Source organism: Carassius auratus, chromosome 36 (genome assembly GCF_003368295.1).
Source record: "Carassius auratus strain Wakin chromosome 36, ASM336829v1, whole genome shotgun sequence".
NCBI lineage: Eukaryota > Metazoa > Chordata > Actinopteri > Cypriniformes > Cyprinidae > Carassius > Carassius auratus.
The window spans coordinates 475,158-492,138 of NC_039278.1; the positions used below are offsets into that span (position 1 = coordinate 475,158).

Below are 16,981 nucleotides of genomic sequence, written 5' to 3' on the forward strand. Positions count from 1 at the left end.
AGCCTGTTGTTAAACAGATGTGTCGCCTTAGTGGCGCGAAAATTGTCACGTAATCGTGCTGCTCGTATGAGGATGTTTGCAGCTGAGGTGCCAGCTGAAGTGCAGCAAGGACTTTGCTGTTTTTGATTTTATGCGTTTTGCACCTCTGCCGTAGACCAAAGCGACCCTTTCCCTGCCATGTTGGTTTTGGAGCGTCGCAGGGAAGTCGTGGCCTAATGGTTAGAGGGTTGGACTCCCAATCGAAGGGTTGTGAGTTCTAGTCTCGGGCCGGACGGAATTGTAGGTGGGGGTAGTGCACGAACAACTCTCTCTCCACCTTCAATACCATGACTTAGGTGCCCTTGAGCAAGGCATTGAACCCCCAACTGCTCCCTGGGCGCCGCAGCATAAATGGCTGCCCACTGCTCCGGGTGTGTGCTCACAATGTGTGTGTGTGTGTTCACTGCTCTGTGTGTGTGCATTTCGGATGGGTTAAATGCAGAGCACAAATTCTGAGTATGGGTCACCACCATACTTGGCTGAATGTCACGTCACTTCGCAAAACCGTGACGCAACGCGTCCTTTTCCGTGCTCCTGCACGGTTAGCGCTCACACTGCATGCGAACCGCGCCCGAGTCCAACTGAAACGTGCCCTGGCCCACCTCTTCCAAGCGGGCCAGGGCCGGCTAATCGAGCCGCGCCTGGGCACGGTTCGGAGCACTCACACTAGTCAAACGAACCGCGCTTTGGTGGTCACGGTTCAAACTGGCTAGTGTGAGTACACCCTTAAAGGCAGTTCATCACTGAATTCAGTGGTGTCATCTCTGTTCAGTTTAAAAAGTGTCTGTGCATTTAATTGCAATCAAGTCAATGATATCGCTGTAGATGAAGGGACCCCAACTAAGTCGTGGTCATCTGAGACAAGGTCTTTACAGGGGATTTGTATCTGGGGCTCTAGTTGTCCTGGTCTCCGCTGTCTTTCAGGGCTATAGAGGTCCTTTCTAGGTGCTGTTCCACCATCTGGTCTGAATACTTACTGGATCCGGGTGACTGCAGTGACCCTCTGATCTGGATACAGACTGGATCTGGTGGCCACGGTGACCTCGGAATAAGAGAGAAACAGACTAATATTAGCGTAGATGCCATTCCTCTAATGATGTAGCAAGTACACAGGGTGTTATGGAAAGTGTTCCCGGTTCCGGTTTACCTAATTAATGCAGCCTAAAAATACTTTAACAGATTTGGATATTAAAAGCATATTAGTATGTTATGTGTAGGCCAGGTTAAAGATATGGGTCTTTAATCTAGATTTAAACTGCAAGAGTGTGTCTGCCTCCCGAACAATGTTAGGTAGGATATTCCAGAGTTTAGGCGCCAAATAGGAAAAGGATCTGCTGCCCACAGTTGATTTTGATATTCTAGGTATTATCAAATTGCCTGAGTTTTCAGAACCCAGAGGACGTAGAGGATTATAATGTAACAGGAGTTCATTCAAATACTGAGGTACTAAACTATTCAGGGTTTTATAAGTAATAAGCAATATTTTAAAATCTATATGATGTTTGATAGGGAGCCAGTGCAGTGTTGACAGGACCGGGCTAATATGATCATACTTCCTGGTTCTAGTACAAACTCTCAATGCACCATTTTGGACTAGCTGTAGTTTGTTTACTAAGCGTGTAGAACAACCACCCAATAAAGCATTACAACAATCTAACCTTGAGGTCATAACTTCATAGTTTAACATCTCTGTATTTGACATTGAGAGGATAGGCCCTAATTTAGATATATTTTTGAGATGGAAAAATGCAGTTTTACAAATGCTAGAAACGTGGCTTTCTAAGGAAAGATTGCGATCAAATAGCACGCCTAGTGTAGCTCCCCCCCAGTAATTTCACGAGCACAAGGATTCTCTGATGACGATTTATTGACTGGTTCACCATGAGGATAACCATCCAACTCAAGATGCCGTGAGAACTAAATAAACAAAAATAAAATTACAATAAAGAATATAAATACATAAATCAAATAAATAAATAATTTCTTTGTAAACTTTCCAAACAGATTTTAATTAACTTTAACAGCAAACTGCGGTCTTTGTATATCACTTTTCACACATAGCAACACAATTCACAATAATCACATACAATATAAATGACAAACTTACTTCATTGGCTGCTTATTACCAAAGGAGAACTTAATCTTACATCTGGTAATATCTTCTGTAACCTCCGTTGAGTAAATTAACTTAAATGCACTTTAGAAATGTGGATTACAGCTTCAGGTTCAGCTTGCCATGCGGTGTAGACAACAACTTCCTGAGTTACACGGTGCCTTTCATAATAAAAGTCTCAACTCAAGCAGCTCTCTACAAAGCAGTTTCAAATTAAAGGTCTTTAACAAAATAAAATAAACATGAAATATTAAACTGACTTCTCTGTCAGTTACACTCCCACCAAAACACTTTCTTGTGATTTTTTGTAACTTAGTGACAACTTTTATTCAAAAATCTTATGGACTAACCCAAAGAATGGTAGACACAAGGTACGCTTTTAATCTGCTTCAATCAGGGTAACTATTTTCTGAATGGGCCTTTCAAGGTAAGTCGGTTTAGTAACACGTTTGCCCTTTTTATCCAGTGTCGAATCACTGATCAACAACTTCACTGTTCTTACACAGCCATCTGTACCACTGTGCACTTCTGTTATCTTCGCTAGCTTCCACTGACTGCGTGGAGCTGTGTCATCTTTTAGAATGACAATGTCATTGACCTTTACATTTCTACGATGCTTGTGCCATTTCTGCCTGTGTTGCAGGTTTAGAAGATATTCTTTTTTCCAACGTGACCAGAACTCATTCGCTAAATACTGCACCTTACGCCATCTCTTATGAAGGTAAAGGTCTTCCTTGACAAATTCTCCAGGTGGTGATAAAATTATTGAAGTCTTCATAGTCAAGATATTGTTAGGTGTAAGAGGCTGCGGACCTGATGGATCATTCAGATGCTCCGTGGTTAAGGGTCTGCTATTCACGATAGCCATGACTTCATAGAGAAATGTTCTTAGTGAGGCACTATCAAGTCTTTGAGCCGATTGATCCAGAATGAATGTCAAAACACTCCTTATTGTCCGAATTTGCCTCTCCCAAATGCCACCCATGTGACTGGCTGATGGGGTGTTCATGATGAATTCACAGCCAAACTCCTTTAGGCGTTCTTGGTTAATTTCCTTTAGTGCTTCAGCAAATTCTCGTTTTGCACCCACGAAATTAGTGCCCTGGTCGGATCTAAGTTGACGTACAGTTCCACGTATGGCAATGAAAGCACGCAATGCATTAATAAATGCGTCAGTGGATAAATCATCCAGCATTTCCACATGGATCGCCCTGCAACACATACATGTAAGTAGAAGCCAATAACGCTTCAACTCCTTTCTTCCTTCTTTGACGTAGAAAGGACCGAAACAGTCCATCCCGCAGTATGTGAAAGGAGGGGTTGTCTCCATACGTTCCTGAGGAAGATTCGCCATCCTTTGCTCTTCAGTGCATCTTCTCAGTTTCCTGCACCTAGTGCATTTGTAGATATATGAAGACACTGCTTTGCTACATCCCAAGATCCAGAAACAGTTTGATCGCAGTTCATTTATAGTCATTCCTCTCCCTTGGTGATACACTTGCTCATGATAATGTCTGATGAGTAATGTTGATATATGACTATGTCGTGGGAGAATTGCTGGGTGTTTCACATGTGGGTGTAATGCAGCATGTACTAAGCGACCTCCCACCCTGAGGATACCATGCTCATCTAAGAAGGGATTCAGGCGATGCAGTTTGTTTGTGCTGGACTCAATCTCCTTCTGTTGCCGGAGTCTCTGGATCTCATCACAAAAGGCTGATTGTTGAACCATTCTGATAACGGTAAGCTCTGCATCCTGTCTTTCTTCAATACTGGTGGCTTCATTAACCCTTGAACTTAGACCTTTCACTTCCCTGGAACATCTCTGAAGTCTTGCAATAGCTTTTACCACTCTTGTCCAATCTGAAAACTTCTGAAGTCGATCAAGCAATGATCTTTCTTCTTTTGCTTGAGTTTTATGAACTTGAGCTTTCCGTAGCTCTGGGTCATTGTCTATGATCTCTCCCACCTTAACATCACTGGGCAGTTCATCCTTCCACAGAAACCTTGGTCCTGTGAACCAGTTGGAGGATATGAGCTCTTCTGATGTAAGGCCCCTGGACGCATGATCGGCAGGGTTCTCTTTAGACGTCACATATCTCCATTGTTTAGTATCTGTGCTTTGTTTAATCCGTTGAATGCGGTTTGCTACAAAGATATGAAATCTTTTGGCGTCATTATTAATGTATCCAAGGACAACTTTTGAGTCAGTCCAGAAGTACTCTTCTAGGTTGGCTATATCCAGCTCCTTTCTGAGCAAGTCACTTGTTTGTACAGCAACTACTGCAGCTGATAACTCCAGCCTTGGTATGGTGGTAACTTTAGAAGAAGCAACTCTAGCCTTGCCCATAACCAAGGAGCAATGAACATCTCCTGATATGCTAATAGCTCTGAGATATGTGCATTCTCCATATCCCGATGTACTAGCGTCAGAGAAATGATGTAGCTCATAACGCTGAACTTCCTTAAAAGTTGACGGGAGATAACATCTCTGAATCTTCACATCCGCCAAGTTTCGCAGATCTGTAAGCCAAGCTTTCCACTTTGTCAACAACTCCTCTTTAAGTGGTTCATCCCAGCCCACCTTATCTTGACACATCTGTTGCAGTATTTGCTTACCAACAAGAATTAAGGGTGCTGCAAAGCCAAGTGGGTCATATACAGAAGCCACTGTTGACAGGATTCCTCTTCTAGTGAGTGGTTGTTCCTTAACGAATACTCTGAACTGGAAGCTATCAGATTTGATGCACCATTTCACACCAAGTGCCCTTTCCATGTGAAGCTCACCCAAAGCCAAGTCATGTTCCATAACACTTTTAGCACATTCTTCCAGAGGAATTGATGCTTTTACTTCTTCACTGCTTGACACGAATTTATGCAAACGAAGCTTTCCTGTGCTACAAAGTTCTCTTGCTTCCTTCATCAGTTTGATACCTTCATCTACAGTTGAGACACTTGTCAACCCATCATCAACATAGAAATTCCTTTCTATGAATCGAATGGAGGATTCACTGAAGCAACCACGACCTTGAGCAGCAATATGCTTGAGGCCATAATTGGCACACCCGGGCAATGAGGCTGCACCGAAAAGGTGTACTTTCATCCTATAAACCTGTGGCTTGGATTCTAGATCTCCCTTCTCCCACCAGAGGAACCGTAAGTAGTCTTGATCTTCTTCCTTCACATGAAATTGGTCACACATGATTGCCACCGGACCCTTATGGAAACGACAGAGAACACCTACAAGGGTATTTGTTAACTCTGGACCAGTTAGCAAATGGTCATTGAGGGATGAACCTTGAAACTTTGCTGAGTAATCAAAGACTACACGGATCTTTTCAGGTTTTTGAGGATGATAAACCCCATGATGGGGAATGTACCAAGCAGGGATTTTATCTGTTTCTTCAGCTGGAACCTTCTCAGCATCTCCTCGAGCAATTGTCTCATTCATAAAGTCTACATAGTCTCTATAGTATTTCTCATCTCTTTTAAGCCTTTTTTCTAAGCTTTTGAGGCGATGAATAGCACATCCTTTATTGTTGGGCAAATTTGGTCTGTCTTCTTTGAAAGGCAAAGGCATTTCATAATGACCATCTTCCTTGTGTCTGATGCCTGTTTCCATTTTTGACAGAAAACGTAAATCTTCTTGAGAAATACAACTATCCACTGCTGCTTTCTCATTGAAGTCCGACTCAAGAGCTTTGATGACATTTGGTGGAGTGATCACTTCCTTGATCTGTGTTCTACATATGTACTGAACTTTACTTGTAAGATTGAGAGAAGACTGTAGACTTGGCAGCACTTGTTTCACTATAATGCGATGGCTCACTCCAATGGCATCCCCGTAGTCTACAGAGGAATTGCCACAGCCAACAATGCTCCAGCCCAGATCTGTTCTTTGAGCAAATGGCTGATTTTCTTTACCAGACACAATTTATCTAGGAAGAAGAGCTTGAGGGCAGTTGTAGCCAATCAGAAGGCCAATATCACAAACTTGTTTAGGAGCAATCTTCTCAGCTATATGCATTAGATGAGGCCACACTCTTGCAGTTTTGGGTGTAGGAATGTGAGTTCTGTTTGCAGGAATAAACTCTCTAGAATAGGTTACTGGCAAAGAGATCTTCTTATCTGAATAAAATCCTCTCACCTTTAAACCATGAATCTTCTGGCATGGAACAACTGTACTCTTGGATACCATTGTTGAGAGCTTCAGCTGCACAGATTCCTTCTTTGTGTCAAGAGCTTGAGCTATCTCTTCCAGGATGAAGGTAGTATCGCTCTGGGTGTCAAGAAGTGCATATACCAGAACTTCATGAGTTGGTTCATCGGTAGCTGATACCCATACTGTAACAATTGTAGAGGTGTGAGTATTATTTACATCCTGTATTACTCTGTTAGATGTTACTTCACTTACGGTATCTTTATTCTGTACCAACTCTGGGTTTCTTTCCTTCAACTTCTCCTTTGACTGACCTGACTGTGGAGTCCTCTTTGCTTCCTTGATACGATCCTCATGTAAGCATGATGGGTGTTTCTTCTGACATTTCTCACAGACACTCCTGTCTTCACAGTTCTTTGAATGATGACCAGGATTCAAACATCCAAAGCATAACTTATTCATTTGGACAAACTTGACTCGCTCTGCAACATTCTTCTCCATAAACTTACGACATTTGTGAATACTATGTCCTAGTCTCTCACAGAAGGTACATTTTACAGCATCTACCTTTTCTCTGGACTGTACCGTTAACACTTTTGCTCTAGTGTCCTGATTTCTTGATATCTTTCCCTTTCCGATCTCATTAGGCTTCAGTGCATGAAGCGATGTCACTGGATTACAAGCTATCTTAGCTTCTCGCGTAAGAAACTTTACAAACCGACTGAAGGTAGGAAATGTCTTAGTTTCTTCTTCAATTTCTATGACCTGACGATTCCATGCTGAGGCTAACCAATCAGGAAGCTTGGAAATAATTTTCTGGTTCTCATTACAATCATTGAGGATTTCAAGACCCTTAATCTGAGACATAGCTGCTTCTCAGCCTCTGAGGAAGTCAGTAAATTCTCTCAGCTCAACACTGTCCTTGGAACCAATCTTTGGCCATGAATTAAGCTTGTCTCGAAAGGCTTTAGCAATGACGAATGGGTTTCCATACCTTTCTTCTAGTACGCCCCATGTTGCTTGATATGCGGACTCCGTGCCTAGGAGGAACTAACTTTCAATGGCCTTATTAGCTGGTCCTTCCACATACTTGCTTAAGTAGTAAAGCTTCTCATTTACTGGTATGTTTTTTCTGTCTATCAGAGTTTGAAATTAAAACTAAATCTGAGAGAGTCTCCATAGAATGTTGCAGGTTCAGGTATAGGAAGACGACTTGAGCTGATAGATTCTGCTAACACCTTAACAAGGTCTGCAGTGCTAGCTTCTTGATATGATTTTGTTGCACCTTCCTGTAGAGGTATGCTCTGTAACACTGAGCTGCTTAACTTTGGTACATGTTCCTTTCTTACCGATGCACAGTCACGAAGTAGCTCTCTTGTTTCTTCCTTTGAGTCTTCATTCTGCTCGTAGACTTGCATTCGTGCCCTTGCAGCATTTAACTTTTTTAGTGTCTCCAAGCGCTCAAGCTCTCTGCGCTTGTCTTCTAATGCTTTCCGTCTAGCAACATTTTCAGCTTCAATCTTAACACGTAACCTAGCTTCTTCTTCTTCTCTTTCTAGTCGTCGCTTCAATTCTTCAGCTTCTTGTTCTGCTATTCTCCTTTTGTCTTCAGCCTCAAGTCTTTGTAGTTCTTCCAGTTCATGCTCTTGTTGCTGTAATATTTCTAATGTTGCTTCAGTTGCAGCAATTTCTACAGCAGCCTTTTGCTTCTTAGCTGAGGAAAAACTTGAACCTCTGGAGCTCAAAATTGAATTTTTCATAGACTGAGAAGACCTGGAATGTCCATGACTTGATTTGGAGGCTATGGATGAGAACACTGAACCTGTATCAATACAGCATGCTTCTGGTCTAAGAGGATCTTGACCCTTAACTCCCTCACCTAGACGACTCCATGCAGACTCAACTATCATTTTTGTGACTGCTCCACAAGTGTCTACTCTACGGCGAGTATCACTATCTGGATTCACATTTTGTCGCAATTCTTCATAAACAACATTAACATCCTTTGAAGAACCACTGATTGCATCTATGAGGCTGTTCAACTTGTCACTGGAGACACGCCCCATTAGTCTTTGTCTACTATCTCTAGCAAGAGTCTTCCATTTCTCATAAGAGCGTTGAAAGCTATTTTTAAGTTTAGTCAGCCTTTCATCGTGCAACTCTTTACCTTTCTCTGTAAATTTCCGTGCTCTTTGACTTCTTCGTGGTTCTTGCTCTGTTGTGTCATCAACAGCTACTAATGCTTGTGTGTCTACACATTCTTGGTATTCTAGCTGCTGTGGTGATTGCACAGTATCTTTTATATTTTCTTTGCCACACTTAGCAGACTGACCATCTTCTGACATTTTTGTATCTCTTAGTTACACTGACTACTCTAATTGAATAATTATACATGTAACGTGAACTGTACTGAACTTAGGCAAACAGATGTTTCTTTCTTAGATTATTAACTCTGGTTAAAGTAGTATTTTAACAGTTCAATCACCTGTAAAATTTAAATTGTAAATGAAATTCAACTATTTTTAGGCATTGCACTTTGCTATTCTTCACAACTATTATCTTACTTGCAGCTTTAAACCTGATCAAAAATGACTTAAACTTGAAAAGGTAAATACATAACACTTCTTCAAACAATGTACTGAACACTTAAAGAGTCATTTTTAACAAATGGCAAGAATATGTCCACTTCAAGCACCTTAACTTGAACTTGGTTGTGCTAATCTTCTTGTCGGCCTTAACTTGACAATGCCTTTAAACTCTGTGCATATGCGTGTCACTTAGTTCTTGGTTACCAGTGTATACAATGCTTGTAGAATCCAGAATGATGGAACTTGGAGTTAACTTGATGCTCACTTAGCTGCTGTTCAGAAACGTTCCTTCTCCTACCCGTGAAGAGCAGATGAATTCTCACTGTAGCTCCCCCCCAGTAATTTCACGAGCACAAGGATTCTCTAAATAAACAAAAATAAAATTACAATAAAGAATATAAATACATAAATCAAATAAATAAATATTGTCTTTGTAAACTTTCCAAACAGATTTAAATTAACTTTAACAGCAAACTGCGGTCTTTGTATATCACTTTTCACACATAGCAACACAATTCACAATAATCACATACAATATAAATGACAAACTTACTTCATTGGCTGCTTATTACCAAAGGAGAACTTAATCTTACATCTGGTAATATCTTCTGTAACCTCCGTTGAGTAAATGAACTTAAATGCACTTTAGAAATGTGGATTACAGCTTCAGGTTCAGCTTGCCATGCGGTGTAGACAACAACTTCCTGAGTTACACGGTGCCTTTCATAATAAAAGTCTCAACTCAAGCAGCTCTCTACAAAGCAGTTTCAAATTAAAGGTCTTTAACAAAATAAAATAAACATGAAATATTAAACTGACTTCTCTGTCAGTTACACCTAGGATCCTAACTGATGACGAAGAATTGACAGAGCAACCATCAATTCTTAGACAGTGTTCTAGGTTATTACATGCAGAGATTGTAGGTCCTATAATTAACACCTCTGTTTTTTTTTCAGAATTTAACAGTAAGAAATTACTCGTCATCCAGTTTTTTATATAGACTATGCATTCCATTAGTTTTTCAAAGTGGTGTGTTTCACCGGGCCGCGAAGAAATATAGAGCTGAGTATCAGCATATCAGCATAACAGTGAAAGCTGACACCATGTTTCCTGATGATATCTCCCAAGGGTAACATATAATGCGTGAAGAGTAGCGGCCCTACTACTGAGCCTTGAGGTACTCCATACTGCACTTCCATTGATGCCAACAAAGAGTTCAAGTCATTATTAAGATCCAATAAAACTAATAGAGAACCCAGCATTAAGATCCAATAAAACTAATAGAGATATACAACCACGATCAGATGATAAGAGCATGTCACTTGTAACTCTACGGAGAGCAGTCTCAGTACTGAGATACAGTCTAAATCCTGACTAGAAAACCAGTTTTCTAGTATCTTGGACAGAAAAGGGAGATTCGAGATATAATTAACTAGTTCTTTTTTTTTATGAGGCTTAATAACAGCCAGTTTGAAGGTTTTGGGGACATATCCTAATGACAATGAGGAATTAATAATTGTCAGAAGAGGATCCATGACTTCTGGAAGCACCTCTTTTATGAGCTTAGATGGTATAGGGTCTAACAAACATGCTGTTGGTTTAGATTATTTAACAAGTTTATACAATTCTTCTTCTCCTATAGTAGAGAATGAGTGGAACTGTTCCTCAGGGGGTCTACAGAACACTGTCTGATGTGATACTGTAGCTGATGGCTTAATGGTTACAATTTTATTTCTAATAGTATCGATTTTAGAAGTAAAGTAGTTCAGAAAGTCATTACTGCTGTGCTGTTGAGAAATGTCAACACTTGTTGAGGCTTTATTTTTCGTTAATTTAGCCACTGTATTGAATAAATACCTGGGGTTATGTTTGTTTTCTTCTAAAAGAGAAGAAAAGTAATCGGATCTAGCAGTTTTTAATGCTTTTCTGTAGGATAGGTTACTTTCCCGCCAAGCAATACAAAATACCTCTAGTTTTGTTTTCCTCCAGCTGCGCTCCATTTTACCATGGTGTCAAACTGGTTTCCTTAACCTTCCTTAAGCGTAAAGGAGCAACTGTATTTAAAATGCTAGAAAAGAGAGAGTCCATAGTTTCTGTTACATCATCAAGTTGTTCTGAGGTTTTGGATATGCTAAGGAATTCGGATACATCAGGAAGATAACTTAAAGAGCTCTTTTTGTCTTTTGTGGTAGAAGTGATGTTTCTTCCATACTTGTTACAAGTAGCAGAATTTACAATTTTGGCTATATGAAGTTTGCACAAAACTAAATAATGATCTGAGATATCATCACGCTGCATAATTTCAACACTATCAATTCAATGTGACAGTATTACATTTAGAGTATGCTTAAATAGAATTTAATATGGTAAATCAATTAAGAATTGGCGTTATATATTTATTGTAATGTATTGTAGATAAATGGTTGTCATCATCTTTGTCCAATAGCACAACTGATTTTCACTGCAAACTCAAAAGGCCTTAAATTCAGAGGAGAGACATTCTGAGAAATAAGAAACCTGATCCAAAGCTGAATGAGGATCATCATGTCACACATGAAGCATAAAGAGACTTGAATATGCTTGAATCTGTATCATATTATATTACAGGATCAGTGTTAATTGGCTTCATAAGATGAAAATGTTTTAGTGAGAAGGAAAGAGCTGATGACAAATTTGTAAAAAAATAAATAAAAATGACATTATTAATATTCTAATTAATACATTAAAATAACGCATTAAAATAACACTGAGAAGTAGCCATAAAACACACACACACAATATATATATATGTATATATATATATATATATATATATATATATATATATATATCAAATTAAATGGTTACATATTTTCTCTCTTCTAATTATATTCTTTATAAAAAAACTTGAACTATTTATTTACTGCTTGTTTTCTTAAAATCTAGTTTCTCTTTCTTTTTGCATTCTATTTGTTTTCTTTTTATTTATTATACAACTATCAAAAAGCAAAAAAGGTCTCTCTAACACTAGCTCAGTTTATTCCTGTTTTTTTATTATTTATTATATGATTTAAAACACATTTGTAAGTCTGGTTTGATAAAAGCATTCTGCTAAATGTCTGAATATTAATGCTCCTGAAGTAACGCTGCTTGAGGGCCGTGGGGTACAGGGGGGGGGCCGCTGGTGCTCATGAGGTCAGCGATCTGTTGCAGAGCCAGTAAACTGGTGTGGTCTTCCCCTTCTTCATCTGATCCTGGATCAGAGACTCCAGTTCGTCACAGAACGCCTGAAACACACAAAACACACAATCTCACAACCAGAACCACACGGCTGCTATCAGCATCTTATTTTAGATATGGCTAAACATGACGCATGATTTCAGGACGCATGTGTGTCTGTGGCACAATCTTCGTTCAAATTTAATAAGACTGCTTATCGTGTATTGTTCCTTAAATCCTTACTATTGTTTTAGGGTTAGTAATTACTAAATGATGAATATAAAATCATTAGCAGGGTGAATACAGACTCTACAGCTCTTAAGTCAGCTGCTATTGTTACATGACACACTGAACACACAATAGATAAAGAGAGAGAGAGAGATAATAAGGCAAGGCAAGGCAAGTTTATTTATATATATTTCGTACACAATGGTAATTCAAAGTGCATAAAAGAAAGTAATAATGAAGAAAAATAATAACAAAAATAAAACAAGCTATTTTAAAACTTTTAAAATTATTAAAACTTATTTAAAGAGCCACACAGATGGGAAATCAAAAAGTACCTGTATTACAGTGTATGATGTAGCTGTCCATCAGTGTAAACAATGTGCAAAGTAATTAAACCAAAAAGTACATGATTTATAAAGTTATTGGTTTCTAAAATAAGAAGTCGACTCTGAATTGCTGAAACGAGTCGTTATAGATTTCAAATCTTTTGCCCATCTCTATGTACGTCACTAGGAACACTTTGCATAATAATCTCCGCCTACCGTCTTGGGAGAAACGGAACGCTGACCTGCCCTACCCCCCACAAAGATGCTCTGGTTGGTGTGATAGCATCATGTGGAGGAGACAGTGTGTTTTTTAATTGTAAAGGCAAGTTTGTTTTATTTTCACTGCCAAGAATGAAGATCAGAAGAACCAATGGCTAAAATTCATTTTTACCACAATACCAGAGCAGTACAACAAATCCCTTTTGTTGTGTTCAAAACATTTCACTGATGACTGCTTTTCTAATCTCGGTGAGACCAAGGCAGGATTTTCAAAGCGTTTGACCATAAAAGAGGGTTCATTACCAACTTTATTTAGACCAACAATCATCTCCGAATCACAACGTGAAGTATGATTATGAAGTTATGTGTTTGTTTTCTCCCGAGCGTCTTATCAGTATGTGTGCTGTCTGCAGCCTGTCTGCACTGATCTTCATTTACAAACACGTCATTAAAATGAAGTGTAACAAGTGCTGCTAACAGATATTCTGTGATAAAGTAATCCATATGAAAACAACGCGATGTCCGTTTTTCATGTCTCCCTTCATTATATCCAGAGCCAAGGCTTGAATACACCCACACAGAAGAAAAAGCAGCGAGACTGTTCAAGTTTTTTATTTTACTGTTTGCTTCGCGGTGAGAGGAATAAGACATAATTCACCCCAAAAAGATGCTAACGCATTGTTTACCATGAAGTTGTATGCGGAACAACCAATCAAAACTATGTCAGTTGACCAATCAGAACACAGTATGCTACCGAAAGGTGGGGTTTAAGGAAACTGAATCTTTTGAACAGCTTTGCGCCAACCGTCTGGGGATCTCTGAGAATTGAGGTAATTTTAAAATGATATTTTGACAAAATGACAATGTTTTTTAACCTTGGATGGATTTAAACCTATTGTACAGGACTTATAAACAGTGATAGGAAGCTTATAATTTTTATCTTACTGGCTCTTTAAAATGAATTTAAAACGAACAACAACAACAACAAAAAAACAGTGAAAATATAGTGCAATCAGTTCAGACATTGCACAGTGCATATTCAATACATGCACATCTAAACATGAGTTTTAAGTCTAGATTTAAATGTGACTAGTGTTTTAGCACATCCGATTTCTTCTGGAAGCTGATTCCAACTGCGGGCGGCATAGTAACTAAAGACGGACTCCCCTTGTTTTGTGTGAACCCTTGGTATTTCTAACTGACTCGATCCTAGTGATCTGATTGCTCTGTTAAGATTATATTCAGTGAGCATATTTGCAATATATTCCGGTCCTTGGTTCATTTAGTGACTTATATATGAGTAAAAGTACTTTAAAATCAATCCTGAATGTAACTGGAAGCAAGTGTAAGGACCTGAGGACTGGTGTGATATGCTCAGATTTTCTGGTTCTAGTCAGAATCCTGGCAGCAGCATTCTGGATGAGCTGCAACTATCTAATTGTATTTTTGGGAAGTCTGGTGAGGAGACCATTACAATAGTCCATCCTGCTGGTGATAAAGGCATGAACAAGTTCTCCAAATTTTGGCTGGAAACAAAACATCTAATTCTTGCAATGTTTTTTAAATAATAGTATGCTGAATTAGTTACTGCACTGACATGACTACTGAAACTAAGGTCTGTCTCCAGAATCACACCAAGATTCCCGACTTGATTTTTAGTTGTTTGAACCCTGGAGTCAAGGTATGCATTCACCTTGAAAACTTCCTCTTTGTTTCCTAATGAAATGACTTCAGTTTTTACCTTGTTTAACTGAAGAAAGTTCTGGCACATCCAGCTATTAATTTAATCAATGCATTGGCAGAGGGAGTCAATGTGGCTGTGGTCATTTGGAGATAAGGCTAGGTAAATCTGGATATCATCAGCATAGCTGTGATAGGCAATTTGGTTCTTTGTCATTATTTGATTTAGTGGGATCATATAAAGGCTAAACAAGAGCGGTGCAAGAATTGACCCTTGTGGGACTACGCATGTAATTGACGTCCACTTAGACTTATGCTCTCCTAGACTCACATAATAGCCTCTCCCTTCTAAGTATGACCTGAACCATTTGAGTACCATCCCATAAAGCTCGACTCAGTTTTCCAGTCTCTCTAGTAGTATATTATGATTGACAGTGTCAAACGCAGCACTAAGATCTAGCTATACCAGCACCGATATTTCGCCAGTCACAATTTAAGCGAATATCATTTATTATCTTAATGAGTGCTGTCTCTGTGCTGTGATGCGGTCGAAAACCAGATTGAAAATTGTCCAGATATCCATTTGAGTTTAAGTATTTGTTCAAGCTGATTAAAAACTACCTTTTCTATACTTTTGCCTATAAAAGGAATATTAGATATTGGTCTAAAATTGCTCAAGATAGTGTTATCAAGATTGCTCTTTTTCAGGAGGGGCTTAACAACTGCGGTTTTTAAGGAGTTTGTAAATGTCCCAGAAAGAAGTGAGGCGTTCACCACTTCTAAAAGATATGCTTCTAAGCAGTTAAGCGCACTTTTGAAAAAAGATGGGGGAAGTGTGTCAAGATAGCAGGTTGACGATTTTAGGTGCTGCACTATGTCTTCCAGAAAAACTTGAAAAACAGACATAGTATCTTTTTGATATCGTGGCCTAATCTGTCTGGCCCCTGAATTACTTGAGGATGTGCTAATTGCCTTCCTGACATTGAAGATCTTTTCAGAAAAGAAGGATGCAAACTCATTGCATCTACTGTCTGAGAGCATTTCAATGTGAATCTGACTTGGGGGGTTTGTCAGTCTCTCAACAGTGGCAAAAAGAGTATGAGTGTTTCACATTAAAAGCATGAATAATGAATAATAACATACTGACACTGTCAGAAACTCTTCATAATTTATGAGTTTTATGTTAACAAGAACATGAAACCCTTTCTACAAGCCGGAACTTTCTCATAATGTGGCTCATATACGCTTGATATCAAGGTTTCTACGGCAGATGTCATAGATGGCCTCACTGTCAACCATGAAAGCACAATCTGAATGCTCGGGGGTGTTGTGGGTGGTAAGAATGGAGTTGTAGTGCTCCACCACAGCAGTATACACCTGCGGAGCCGGGTAGATGGCATCTGTCCATCCGGGTGAATCCCATGCTCAAGGCACTAAAGTTCCCAGCAGGCATTGACAATCTGGACGCATTTGTTTCTCTGGATAATGTTATATGAAGCACCCATACTTCAAATGAGTGATACTACTTGAAGCCTGCCCTCTGAGAAATCCTGAAAACATTGTTCTAAATGGAAGCAACACCTCCCCCTTTGCTTTTTGGACGCAGCTCATGATTATAACAGTAATCTTGTGGGTAGACTCATTTAAAATAATGTAATCATCAGGTTTTAGCCAGGTTTCTCTCAAACAGAGCACATCTAGATTATGATCAGTGATCATATTATTTACAAAAAAGTGTTTTCGTAGAAAGGGATCTGATATTCAATAAGCCAAGCTTTATCATTTGTTTATCCTTATTGCATCTGTTTCTTGTTTGTTGAACCTCATTAAATTGTTACTCTTTACTTGGTTTGGACTTTTTTGTATTTTCTTGTTCGGGGAACAGACACAGTCTCTATAGTGTGATATCTAGGTGAAAGAGCCTCTATGTGTTGAGAATTAACTGACTTCTGTGAAGTGAGGCGGCTAGCAGATGGTCAGTTTAGCCAGTTTGTCTGCTTCTTGACCTGGGCCCCAATAAGTCAAGTATAAACTCTAAGACTATTTGCCATATTTCTAGAGAGAAGAGCGCCGCCACCCCAGGAGGGATGAAGACCATCTCTTTTCAACAGGTCAGGTCTGCCCCAAAAGCTCATCCAATTGTCTATGAAACCTATGTTATTCTGCGGGAACCACTTAGACATCCAGCCATTGAGTGATGACAATCTGCTATGCATCACGTCACCACGGTAAGCAGGGAGGGGACCAGAGCATATTACAGTGTCTGACATCATGCTTGCAAGTTCACACACCTCTTTAAAGTTATTTTTAGTTATCTCCGACTGGCGAAGTCAAACATCATTAGCGCCGGCAGTAATAACAATCTTACTGTATTTAAGTTTAGCATTAGCCAGCACTTTTAAATTTGCCAAGATGTCAGGTGCTCTGGCTC

The 16,981-nt window shown here is 39.4% G+C and overlaps 1 protein-coding gene across 1 annotated transcript; it reads right to left on the reverse strand.

Annotated features, from left to right (window-relative positions):
• Window positions 1-1,615: 1,615 nt before the first annotated feature.
• Window positions 1,616-5,810, reverse strand: LOC113054905 (uncharacterized). Its single transcript, XM_026220687.1, has 2 exons — window positions 2,147-5,810; window positions 1,616-1,956 (listed from the first exon to the last, which is right to left on the reverse strand). Exon 1 carries the CDS (start codon window positions 5,772-5,774, stop codon window positions 2,532-2,534), a length of 3,243 nt encoding a protein of 1,080 aa, XP_026076472.1. The 5' UTR covers window positions 5,775-5,810; the 3' UTR covers window positions 1,616-1,956; window positions 2,147-2,531.
• Window positions 5,811-16,981: the final 11,171 nt, after the last annotated feature.

Bases quoted from the DNA above. Each gene is read 5' to 3' on its own strand.
- LOC113054905 (XM_026220687.1), bottom strand. From the start codon at position 5,774: ATGGAAACAGGCATCAGACACAAGGAAGATGGTCATTATGAAATGCCT.